At 38.2% G+C, this 12,087-nt stretch overlaps 1 protein-coding gene across 1 annotated transcript in view; it reads left to right on the top strand.

The window, feature by feature from the left end:
• The window catches only part of GUCY1A2 (guanylate cyclase 1 soluble subunit alpha 2), a 200,215-nt gene extending 188,756 nt beyond the window's left edge, over nt 1-11,459 (top strand). Inside the window, exon 8 of the mRNA XM_034409432.3 lies at nt 10,983-11,459. Coding sequence (XP_034265323.1) covers nt 10,983-11,190 — 208 coding nt within the window. The 3' untranslated portion in view covers nt 11,191-11,459. The remainder of the gene's footprint in view (nt 1-10,982) is intronic.
• Nucleotides 11,460-12,087: the final 628 nt, after the last annotated feature.

Raw genomic sequence — 12,087 nt, 5'->3', positions numbered from 1 at the left:
AAAGGATCTTACCCAGTGGTAAAATCCAAATTTTTTTACTACCGGTTCGGTGGGCGTGGCTTGGTGGGCGTGGCAGGGGAAGGATATTGCAAAATCTCCATTCCCACCCCACTCTGGGGCCAGTTAGAGGTGGTATTTACCGGTTCTCCAAACTACTCAAAATTTCCGCTACCAGTTCTCTAGAACCTGTCAGAACCTGCTGGATTTCACCCCTGATTTTACCACTTACCGCGCTGCCGGTGATGGGATGCCTTGCCGGGCAGCTGGTCTTCAGGTTTCTGCTGCGCATGCACACATTTCTGTGCATATGCACTCTTGTGCATGTCCACACATGTCCGCATGTGCATGCCCATGCGTGCATGTCTGCACATGCATGCCACACCCATGTCCGTCCGTACATGCGTGAATTCATGTGCATCTTTCAGTTTGGCATGCATGCACACGCAGTTTGGGTACTCGATGCCTAAAAGGTTTGCCATCACTGCCAATTATTTTATTTAGTTTTATCTCATTATCTGAAGTTATATGACTTGTGCAGAACACACTGAGGGATTTAAAATGGCTTCATACATAGACATAATAAGTTTTATACAGTTTTGACAGCTAAAAGATACGGTTTTGCCAACAAGCTGAGGGTCCATTCAAATTCGTTCAAAAATAGCATCACGGTCTGAACTTTGCCATGAGCCAAGTAGCCTGCTAGTTTCAAAATATCTAATTCCCAAGTGCACACTTGCTTATTTATCCCACGCTGCTCTTCCTTAATACAATATGTGCTTTCTATTTTGGGCACAGTGTTTACATTAGTCTTGTTTAGATGGGCCATCCAGACATTATGTGGACAGACATTATGTGTAGATAAATCCTCTACCGCACCCAATAGTCTAATAAAAAAATACTATTTTTGTTTATATGTTTCTAACTTTAGAAGTAATATTTTGAAGATGGTAGTGCTTTGCCAACATCACAGTGGCAAAACAAATTACTTGTAGAATAGCATGCTGTAAATATTGGGGTTTTTTTTTTTCACCAGTATGATTAAAACACTCATGAGTTTATTTATCTTCTCTTTCTTTCCAACAAACCAAATATAAATTTCTCTGGACATAATTGAAACAAGGTATGCTATGGCTTATTGCAGTGTTTTTCAACCCCCATCATTATTCTGGGAGAAATGGTTCTGTACTATAGGAGGGCTTTCATTTGTTTTCATAAATTAGATGTGTATCCTGTCTTTTCTCTGAAGGTAATGCATTTTCCTCATTAGAGTCACCCCTCATTATACTACACCAGTTCTGTGAAAAAGAGTCAGTAAGCAAAATGGTTAATTAAACCTCGATCTTTGTGATTCCACTCAACAAGGGTACTGCCACACTGAGTGGAAGAAAATAAGACAATATTTGTTTCCTTTCTCTATTTGTGCATATGTTTCCTATTCAGTTTCATCAACAGTTGAATCACACCACAAAACAGGCAATGGGAAAGTATTCTTCACCACACCAGTGTCCAAACCATATGGTCCATGAACTTCCCCATTGTTCATCCAGCATCTGAACAGACTACCTCAAACTGCCTAATGTCATTAGCGATCATTTTAGTTCAACTGAATTTGACAGAGCTAATGACCAAACCTTTTGAACCAAGAACAAAAAAAATTGTCAGATTAAATGATGCAGATATGGAATGTATTCAGGCTCGTTTATTTCCTGCTGTTTCTCCTCCTCTCTTCCTTCTGTATTCAGAGGAGAAGATTGAAAACTTGTGATGCTCATCTGCTTTTTCAGTTAGCACCTTGGATTTTATCTTTCTCAGCTGGGCGGACATGGCTGATGGTTCATATCTCTCACTTATATGGTCTGAGGGACTTCATATTATAGCAGTTAGCTACCCAGAGAAAGATGCATGTGTGAATTACAACTGACTTTCACATTATATCCGCTTAGAGTAACACTGTTGTATATCCCTTTGGATTTGTGCCATTCTCTGCATTTAAACATTTTAAAAATCTGACTGTCACTCCCAAAGCACAAGGGATAATGCCACCTCAGCTGTATAATTTATGTGGGTTCTCATTTTACCTGAGGAAGGAATTAGAGGGAATCCTATAATATTAATGCGATGCTTGAGAATTAGGCAGGTATTAGAATCAGTGGTGAAATTCAAAATTTTTTACTACCAGTTCTTTGGGCATGGCTTGGTGGGCATGGCAGGGGAAGGATACTGTAAAATCTCCATTCCCTCCCCACTCCAGGGGAAGGATACTACAAGGATACCCCAGAATTGCGTAAGATCTCTGATCTCCATGTATTTCGCTGTGCCCTCAAAACCTTGTTGTTCCACCAGGCCGGGCTATCAATGTAAAGATTTTAATTGGTTTTAAATATGGGATTTTAAATATGAGGGTTTTATAATTGAGCCAATTATTTAATAATTTTAATTATTTTTAAATTTTGTCTGTCTTTGTGCTTTTAATCAGGCTGTACACCGCCCTGAGTCCTTCGGGAGAAGGGCGGTATAGAAATAAAATTAATAAATAAATAATAAATAAATAATAATAAATAAATAAATAATAAAATCCCCATTTCCTCCCGATCAGCTGGGACTCGGGAGGCAGAGAATAGATGGAGGCGGGGCCAGTCAGAGGTGGTATTTACCGGTTCTCCAAACTACTCAAAATTTCCGCTGCCGGTTCTCCAGAACTGGTCAGAACCTGCTGAATACCACCTCTGATTAGAATATAGAATAATAAGAGTTGAAAGGGATTTTGGAGGTTTTCTAGCCCCCTGCTCAAGCAAGTGACCCTATGCCATTTCAGACAAATGGTTGTCCAGTCTATTTTTGAAAGCCTCCAGTGATGGAGCACCCACAATTTCTGAAGGCAAGTTGTTTCATTGGTTGATTCTATCCATATCTATTAGTTTCTATCCTTTGTTTCTCATCTTGCCTTTAGGTGCTTTGAAAAATATTTTGACCCCCTCATCTTAGAAGCCTGTCAAATATTGAAACATTATTTAATATGATTAATGGGAAGAAGAGACGAAGAAAGGAGATGTTTGATTTGCATGAAGAGCTTTATCTACAGGAGCATTGGAATATGTGACAAAAAGAGAAAGAAAAGAGATGTGTAACTTAACCATAAAGCTAGCTGTGTAGGCAGGCTCAAAGTTACAAACTTGTGGGCTCACAGAATTGTAGAATTGGAAGGGCCCAAAGGATAATCATTTATCTGCAAAATGCAGGTAAACCAATTGATCTTCCTCAAAAGATGGCTGTCTAGATTCTTCTTCAATACCTCCAGAGGCAGAGACATCACAATCTCCATGAGTAGACTTGTGCAGGGAGGATTAGGAGAGAAAATGCCAAAGGAAAAACAACTCTTCTTCATATCTCAGTTCAGTGGAGTTACTTTAACTACAAATGTGTACTCATCCATCAGACATCCATGAAGAAAAGCTTGAAAGTCAGGTGCTCCTCATTTAATGACCATTCCTTTAGTGAGCCTTCAAACTTACGACAGCACTAAATAAGTGGTAGTTATGATGGAAGGCTAATATACGTGTCCCAGGATAATGCTGCAGGATCCAATCTGGGTTGGTCACAGTTTTCTGAGTTTTCGCACTTGTGCTGGAGCCCATCTTCAAAGAACACTCTGCTAGCAAGAAGTTCCCTAAAATGGGCTCCAGCAGAAGTCCATAAGCTCAGGAAATAAAACTTCTGGTCCCAATACCTGACCCAGATTGGATCCAATAGTTATGACTGGTCATAGCACATGATTGTGATTTCTGATATTCCCTGCCAACTTCCCTCAAGCAGGGGAAGCTGGCAGAAAATTTGAACTTGCAGTCATGTGTGCTCATGTTTAATCACCCCATGTCCTTGTTTAACGGCAGCAACTATGACGGTGGAACTGCTTAGCTAAGTGGTACAGTCCAATGGTGGGTTTCAAAAATTTTTACTTGGTGGGTGTGGCATGGCTTGGTGGGCGTGGCTTGGTGGGTGTGGCAGGGGAAGGATACTGTAAAATCTCCATTCCCTCCCCACTCCAGGAGAATGATACTATAAAATCTCCATTCCCTCCCCAATCCAGGGAAGGTTACTGCAAAATCCCCATTTCCTCCTGATCAGCTGGGACTTGGGAGGCAGAGAATAGATGGGGGCGGGGCAGTCAGAATTTTTACTACAGGTTCTCCAAACTACTCAAAATTTCTGCTACTGGTTCTCCAGAACTGGTCAGAACCTGCTGAAACCCACCTCTGGTACAGTCAGATCAATTTATGCTTTACGACTATGTCACTTAGTGACAGCAATTCTGATCCCAATTACTGTCATAAACAGCAACTGTATAGGCACCTGAGTATTAAAGGATTTCTGACCTTCTGCATAGTCCTAAGATATTTGTGTTCTTAAAATATGTAGCAGCCTTAACAAAAAAAACTTTTTAAGGAAACAGATTCATTATCTAGCATTAATATATTCCACCAGTGTTGCTTCTTGCATGACTTTAAAACATCTTTGAAATTCATTGTAAACCCATGTATGGCAATCAATCCTCAAAGAATTTGTACAAAGTAGTTGAAGAACAAACTGTGTTTACTTAGATACAACAGCTGAAAAATGCAGTTTAGCTATTAACTAGCCCTGAGTGAGCTGTAGCCCTTCCTATTGGAAGTTTTCTTTAACATTACTTTCATTTCAATACCCGCTTCATTTTACTCACTCTGGTTTGATTGATATACAGTAACTGACAGATCAATCATAGAAAAAAAGGGGGTAGATAGATAGGCAAATCATACTTTATGCAACTCCTGATCTGCCATTCAGCCGGTGACAAGACAACCAATTTATTCTAGAGGAGCACAGAAATCTAAAGCTGCAATCACTTGAAATAGCCAACTTATAAGTTCTTCCAGGCACTCTGTTATTGGTGGAAAGCCAGGCAGTGTTAATGACAGAGTTGATTTATCAGCTCTCATTTCAGCTGTTCTTGCTTCAGTTAGCCATGCTGGTTATCAAAGTTAGTCTACTGCAGTGAGCTTCCATGTTGACATGAGTAAAATATCCAAACCATCTTTTTACATCAACCAACATTTTACATCCTTGTCTATTTGTTTCTGAACTCAAACGTTATGTTGCTCTATTGCTCCCTTAATATATAGAAAACAAAGTTATAAAAAGGAAGAATCACTAAACAGGATCAGGAATCATGATACTTGTGGACATTTCTCTTGGTGTGTGCTATGACACCTGGTCTACCCCAACATGTAGGAGGGGGCATTCTGCTCCCTTTTGCCTTTCAGCTCCAATCCAGGAGCCCTCAACCAGTCACATTCACGACAAACCATTTTATACCAAATTTATATTTTGCTGATAAAGTAATAAAGGGAAACTAGTATAGATCTATTTCAAGCTATTTAGCTCTCATCAGCTAGCCATACCCTTACTCGGATTTGAACCCCTGGCTCAAGCTGATGAAGGGAGGAGAACTTGTGGCTCAGAGGTTAATTCAACTGCCTAACATGCAGGAAGCCCAAGTTTGAATCCGAGTAAGGGTATGGCTAACAGATGAGAGCTAAATAGCTTGAAATAGATCTATACTAGTCTCCCTTTATTACTTTATCAGCAAAATATAAATATAATTTTAGGTCTTTGGTTATTCGGGTTTCCTCCCGCGTAAAATTGGAGGTGTCTTGGCAATGTTTCGACGAAGTCTCATTCGTCATCTTCAGGCTGGTGTTTTCGGCTTCGTGCTTCTAGGAACACATCTCCACCCAATCAGAACACAGCCAAGCTCCCACCCAATCAGTTCACACCTCCACTGGCAGTTAAAAGGAAGAAACAGCTGCTATCACACACATTGCTCCTAGAAGCACGAAGCCGAAAACACCAGCCTGAAGATGACAAATGAGACTTCGTTGAAACGTTGCCAAGACACCTCCAATTTTACGTGGGAGAAAACCCGAATAACCAAAGACCTACATACAAACACCCGCGAAAACCTCAGAAAACAAATTATATATATATATATATGTATATATATATATCCCTCCCTCACATACACACACACTAATTTGAGAAATTGCAAGCCACAACACACACACACCAGACACCAATCTCTAACATCTTTATTTACAATAATTCTCATAGGCCTATAGGTATTGTTAGAAAATAAAAATAATGATTTGATTGGAAGTTGGTATAATCTTCCTACCACCAAAAACCCTTATAAAAGAACCCTTGTGTGTTGCAAAGCATCCACATGTGAGTGGCATGAAGAAATATCTTCCATGTGCCCTCTGATACATCAGTGTTATCTGTTTTGTGAGAAGTTGCAGAAGATGCTCTTAAAATTCTATATCAGACCATTGGCCTAAAACCATTGCCTCTTTCTGGCTTACATCTAAAATCTCATTCAAACATTCAAACAAGCTATGAAAGTCTTTCTCCTAGGCCCCGTGAGAAAGGGGGCAAAGATTAATAGCTACATATTTGCTAAGCTGTCTCCTATTTTGTTTTATTTTTTGTGCTTAAGGAGGACCCTAAAAGTGTTTTGATTTCAAAATTCAAATGCAGAGTAGAAAGCAATAAGGAGGAAGAACAAGGTTGTAGAACACTGAATGAGAAGTCTTTCTGCTCTATTCCTCAGAAGGTATCTCCCAACCCAAGTTTCCTGCACAGCTACAGTAGTGGCCAAAATTGTGGAAACCTTTTGGGAAAAGTATATTTTCTAAAATTAGCTAATAACACAACTTTTTTTTTTGGAGTAGTACCATAAAATTATATATCAATGGAAAGATAATTTAATCAAGAATGTAATGCAATAACTTTTGTGAAGGATTTGCTATTAGAATAGCAATTACAGTATAAAGAAGAAAAGTGAAACACATAGCAAAAACGAGATATACAAAAATTATCACGTCAGTTAATACTTAGTTGGGTAACCTTTAGCATGAATTACGGCCTTACAACGTCTTCCCATGGGGTGAATCAAGTCTTTTAGGTCTGCAACTGTTGTAATGTGAAACCAAGATTGAATGATTGCTTCTATTAACTGGGTTTTATTGCTGGGTCGCTTCTGACTAACAAGTTTCTTTAGTCGGCTCCATAGATTTTCAGTTGGGTTAAGGTCTGGGCTATTCCCAGGTCATTCCAGCAGTGGAATATGATTATCTTTAAACTCCCCCCCCCCAAAAAAGGTGTTATTAGCCATCAGATCTCAAAAATACACTTTTCCCAACAGATTTCCACAATTTTGGCCACTACTGTATATGGGCAACTGGCCATATCATTCAACACAATTCCCTAGTCCTGAAGGATATACAGTTAGCGATGAAGTTACAACAGTTTATTTAGTAACCGAAGTTACAATGTCACTGAAAAAAGTGACTTATGACTGTTGCAGCATTCCCATGGTCACATGATCAAAATTCAGATGCTTGGCATCTGACTGGTTGCAGTATCAGAGCGTCATGTGATCACCTTTGGCGACCTCTGACAAGCAAAATCAATAGGGAAGCCAGAATGACTTAATAACTGTGTTACTAACTTAACCATTGTAGTGATTGACTTAACAACTGTGGCAAGAAAGGTTGTAAAATGGGGCAAAATTCTCTCAAATGTCTCATTTAGCAACAGAAATGTTGGACTCAATTGAGGTGGTAAGTCGAGGACTCCCTGTATTCTTTGTCAACTGAAAGAGAAAAACCAACCTTTATCTCTTCCTTTGGTTGGAATCTTTATAAATATACCTAGTGAGAGATACATTTGATTGATGTGTTTATTGCCACTGCAGCCAAGCAAATAAAAACAATAAATTTTTTATTATATGTGCACTGTTTTAAATTTTTTCTTTTTGAGCTGCCTTGTGCATTTTTACTAAATGAAAGTGCAGGTATAATTTTAAATAAATGTCAAATGGAAAACACATTTTTGCATCAGTCAGATCAATTGAATTGCTAGCTTCGCAGAGCATTTGTTTACTATCTCAAAAGCACCATTCTATGCATGGTGCACAAGAGAACAGCTATCTAATAATCCATTTCAATTTATGCGTAAACAAACAAATGGATAATTAAAACTCGATAAACCATAGAATCGTTGTTAGCGTTATTTATTGTTTCATTTTCCATCCACAGAACCATCAGTGCAGTTCTCAACAACAACACATAACTCCAGAGTTAAAAAGTAGATGTTATGCCATGTTACCATTTTCAACTATTTTTTACTTAAAATGAGTCAAGATTATAATCCTTTGGGTATTTTTTTTTAATCAGAAGACGTTTTTAATTTATGTGCTGATATTTCCAGTATATCTTCTAACAAATGTTCAAGAAATCTACCTTTCTCTCTGCTGTACAGATGGTTGTAGCTATGTACAAGGTTCAATCTGCTATGCCAATATCAACCTTTAAAGTCAAGTGCTGGCAATCCTCCACCAATTTACATAAAGTCTTAAGTTAGTTTTCTGCATTATTAGACAACATTATTTGAAGAGCCAAAAGGCAGCATCCTAAAAGATTCAAATTACTACTAAGCTATAAACTAGGAACAAATAAAAGGCTAGGCTAGGCTAGGCTAGGCTAGGCTAGGCTAGGATAGGATAGGCTAGGCTAGGATAGGATAGGATAGGATAATAGAGTTGGAAGGGACCTTGGAGGTCTTCAGACAAATGGTTATCCAACATCTTCTTAAAAACTTCCAGTGTTGGAGCATTCAAAACTTCTGGAGGCAAGTTACTCCACTGATTAATTGTTCTAACTGTCAGGAAATTTCTCCTTAGTTCTAAGTTGCTTCTCTCCTTGATTAGTGTCCACCCATTGCTTCTTGTGCTACCCTCAGGTGCTTTGGAGAATAGCTTGACTCCCTCTTCTTTGTGGCAACACCTGAGATATTGGAACACTGCTATCATGTCTCCCCTAGTTCTTCTTTTCATTAAACTAGACATACTCAATCCAACAACCGTTCTTCATATGTTTTCGCCTCCAGTCCCCTAATCATCTTTGTTGCTCTTCTCTGCACTCTTTCTAGAGTCTCCACGTCTTTTTTACATTGTGGCGACCAAAATTGAATGCAGTATTCCAAGTGTGGCCTTACCAAGGCATTATAAAGTGGTATTAACACTTCACGTTTGAACTGGAATAATTGATGTAGAAGATCAATGGAAGAAAAGGCAATGAGAAAAGGCAATGCAAGGCCGGACCTCTGAGGAACCAGTTCAAAATATGTATACATGTAGCTATATAACCAAATCAAAGCATATGGCCATTCAAACTCAAAACCTACGACCCTCAGCAGTTAATACAGAATTGCAACCAGTATAAAAATAATACGGCAGACAGCAACTGCAGGACAACAATCTCCTTCTGCGGATGACTGCCTGAGCAGGAGTCCTAATCAAATGAGTATTAGTCAGCCAGTGTACAGTAACTAATAGTAAGGTTTGAACATCTCTGGGAGGAAAATGATAGCCATTCTAAATTCAAAGGCCACTATTAACATAGAGCACAATAAAGACATAACAACAGACATAACAACTAGTCCTAGTAGAATATGCTTGGCATGATGGATTGTCATGTGTGAGGTTTTTCTAGAGGAACATTGCTTAATAAAAAAATATCTAAAGATATTAATCTTTGAGAACTTATGGACTGGTTTATATAACAAAAACTATATTATTTTTCATATCATTTTATGAATTTCTTAAGGAAATTTATTCTAAAGAGTTTTACATTCCTGTAGAACTAGACTCAAAACTCTTTCTCTGTCTCTTTCTCTCTCTCATATTTTTGTCTGTCTGTCTGTGTATCTATCTGTCTAATGAAATTTTGCATGAAATTTTATATGAAGAGATGATAGTGTCAACTTAGTTTAGAATTTTGTTTCTCTCAACATGTGCTCATATTTACTACATGTTGATTTATTTTCACTAATACTAATTCATTTATTCTTTTGTTAAACTTGTATGCCACCCATCTTTCCTAGAAAGAACTCTAGATGGCTTACCAGCCATGAAAGGAGCAAGATAAACCATTAAATATCAACGCTAAAATTGACTTAAAAGTCAACCACACTATGGTAAGGAAGGGAGCAAGACACATAAAGAGAAAAAACCTTAGTCTCTTGCTCTTCTGGAAGGGTCTTAAAACTTGGCTGTTCTGGTTGGCTTGGGTCCCAATGGTGCACTCTATGGTGAGATGGTAGATGGCGCAAGAGAGAAAAAGTCCACCTCCATACTGTTCTTACACTTGGTTTTTAGTCTTTGTTTAATTCTTGTTAATTCTAATTGTTTTTGTATTTATATGTAATCTTCCCAGAGTCACTTAGATAGTGAGATGAATGGCATATAAATTCAATAAATAAATGAGAACTTATACTCTTGCTTTCAACTGACAAGGACACAATTATTGGGCTTTTCATACGAGTGGCAGATGCAGGTATTCCTGGAAACTTTTTTTTTTCCTGCTGTCACCAGACATATTGATAGAATAGAGTAGCGTAGCGTAGCGTAGCGTAGCATAGAATGGAATGGAATGGAATGGAATGGAATGGAATAGAATAGAATGGAATAGAATAGAATAGAATAGAATAGAATAGAATAGAATAGAATAGAATAGAATAGAATAGAATAGAATAGAATAGAATAGAATAGAATAGAATAGAATAGAATTTTTTATTGGCCAAGTGTGATTGGACACACACAATGCTCTCAGTGTATATAAAAGATGTTAGGAGATTGAGTAGTCCATGAAAGTACCATTTACCTGAAGAGTTTCTTTCCACATGTGCAAGAACCGAAGAACTGTGGCTTCAGATTGATCTGCTTGGCTTGGTCACTCTATTTGTTTAAGACAAAAAACAATGACCAGTCAACTGGCTGAATCTCCAATCTTTAACTGTCTTTGTAAGCAGCCTACGGATGGAGTGCACTGCCTTTTGATAACCATTACTCAAAGTTGTCCCATTCTTGTCTTTTCCCTTACCTCCAGGCTTCTGAAAAAGGAAGAAAATTTTATCTTCATTCCTCGGTCCCGCGAAGAGCTTCCAGACAACTTTCCAAAGGAAATTCCTGGGATTTGTTATTTCCTGGAGGTCAGAACTGGTCAGAAGCAGCCAAAGTCTTCTGTCACATCTGCCAGAGTGAGAAAGATATCCTACAACATTGGCACCATGTTCCTTCGGGAAACGAGCCTATGAAGCCTGTTGCAGATCAAAGACTCATCAAAAAAGCACAAGCCCAGAACTGGGTCATGACAAGAGAGAGGAGATTCTTTCTTTTTCACTGCATTGTTCCAAGAAAAAGCAGTAAAAGCTGTGTGAAATGTCAGGCAATAATTCTTTTTAAAGGTGGGTGATTGTTGTCAGTAAACAAACTGGAAAGTGGCAAACAAGGGAGCAGGGATTTCTTTTCTTTCTTTTCTTTTTTTGTTTACAAAATTCAAATTAAAACAAAATATTTCTCTGTTGCCAGAGATCCTATTGGTCATAAATGTCAGTGCGGTGGGGGTTTAGTTGGTTTTGTTTTAGAAAAGAAATCAGAATTAAACAACTGTGCTTGTGGAGATATCCCAATAAGTCAGAGGTAGCTTGTAGCTGCCTGGTTTATCATTGGATGCTAACTCCTATCCACTAACATGGCCAGGGATAATGAGGGTCGTACCATATTAACATTAAGAGGGGCCGGGGTTGCTAACCATAACATCCATTAAAATAGAGTACTTTGTGGATTGTGTTGCTTTCTTCTAAAATGGGCCATTGTTGTATGCAAGTGTTGACTCCTTGCTACTGTTCTTATCCTCTTTTTATCTCAATAGAATCGGGAATTCTCCTGATCTTTTAATCATGTGCACCTAAACAATTTATACAAGAGTTGTAAACAGTATTAAGCCAAAGTTCAACCAGAGATTTCTCAGATTATGATACATTCCTACATTTGAGGGATTTATTGCTGTGGGTGAAAACATTTCTGGTTGATTGCCGTTCTTTAACCACTTCGTACAGATACTGTAAAGATTATTTATAACCTTTTTAGCAGAAGAAAATTTTAATTTGGGATATGATATATTAAGGATTTTACCCTTTTTTAAAACCTAC

Source organism: Pantherophis guttatus, chromosome 5 (assembly GCF_059756535.1).
Source record: "Pantherophis guttatus breed Tessera chromosome 5, ASM5975653v1, whole genome shotgun sequence".
Lineage (NCBI taxonomy): Eukaryota > Metazoa > Chordata > Lepidosauria > Squamata > Colubridae > Pantherophis > Pantherophis guttatus.
The sequence above is the reverse complement of the archived record's forward strand: the minus strand, read 5'-3'. Positions and strand labels throughout refer to the sequence as shown.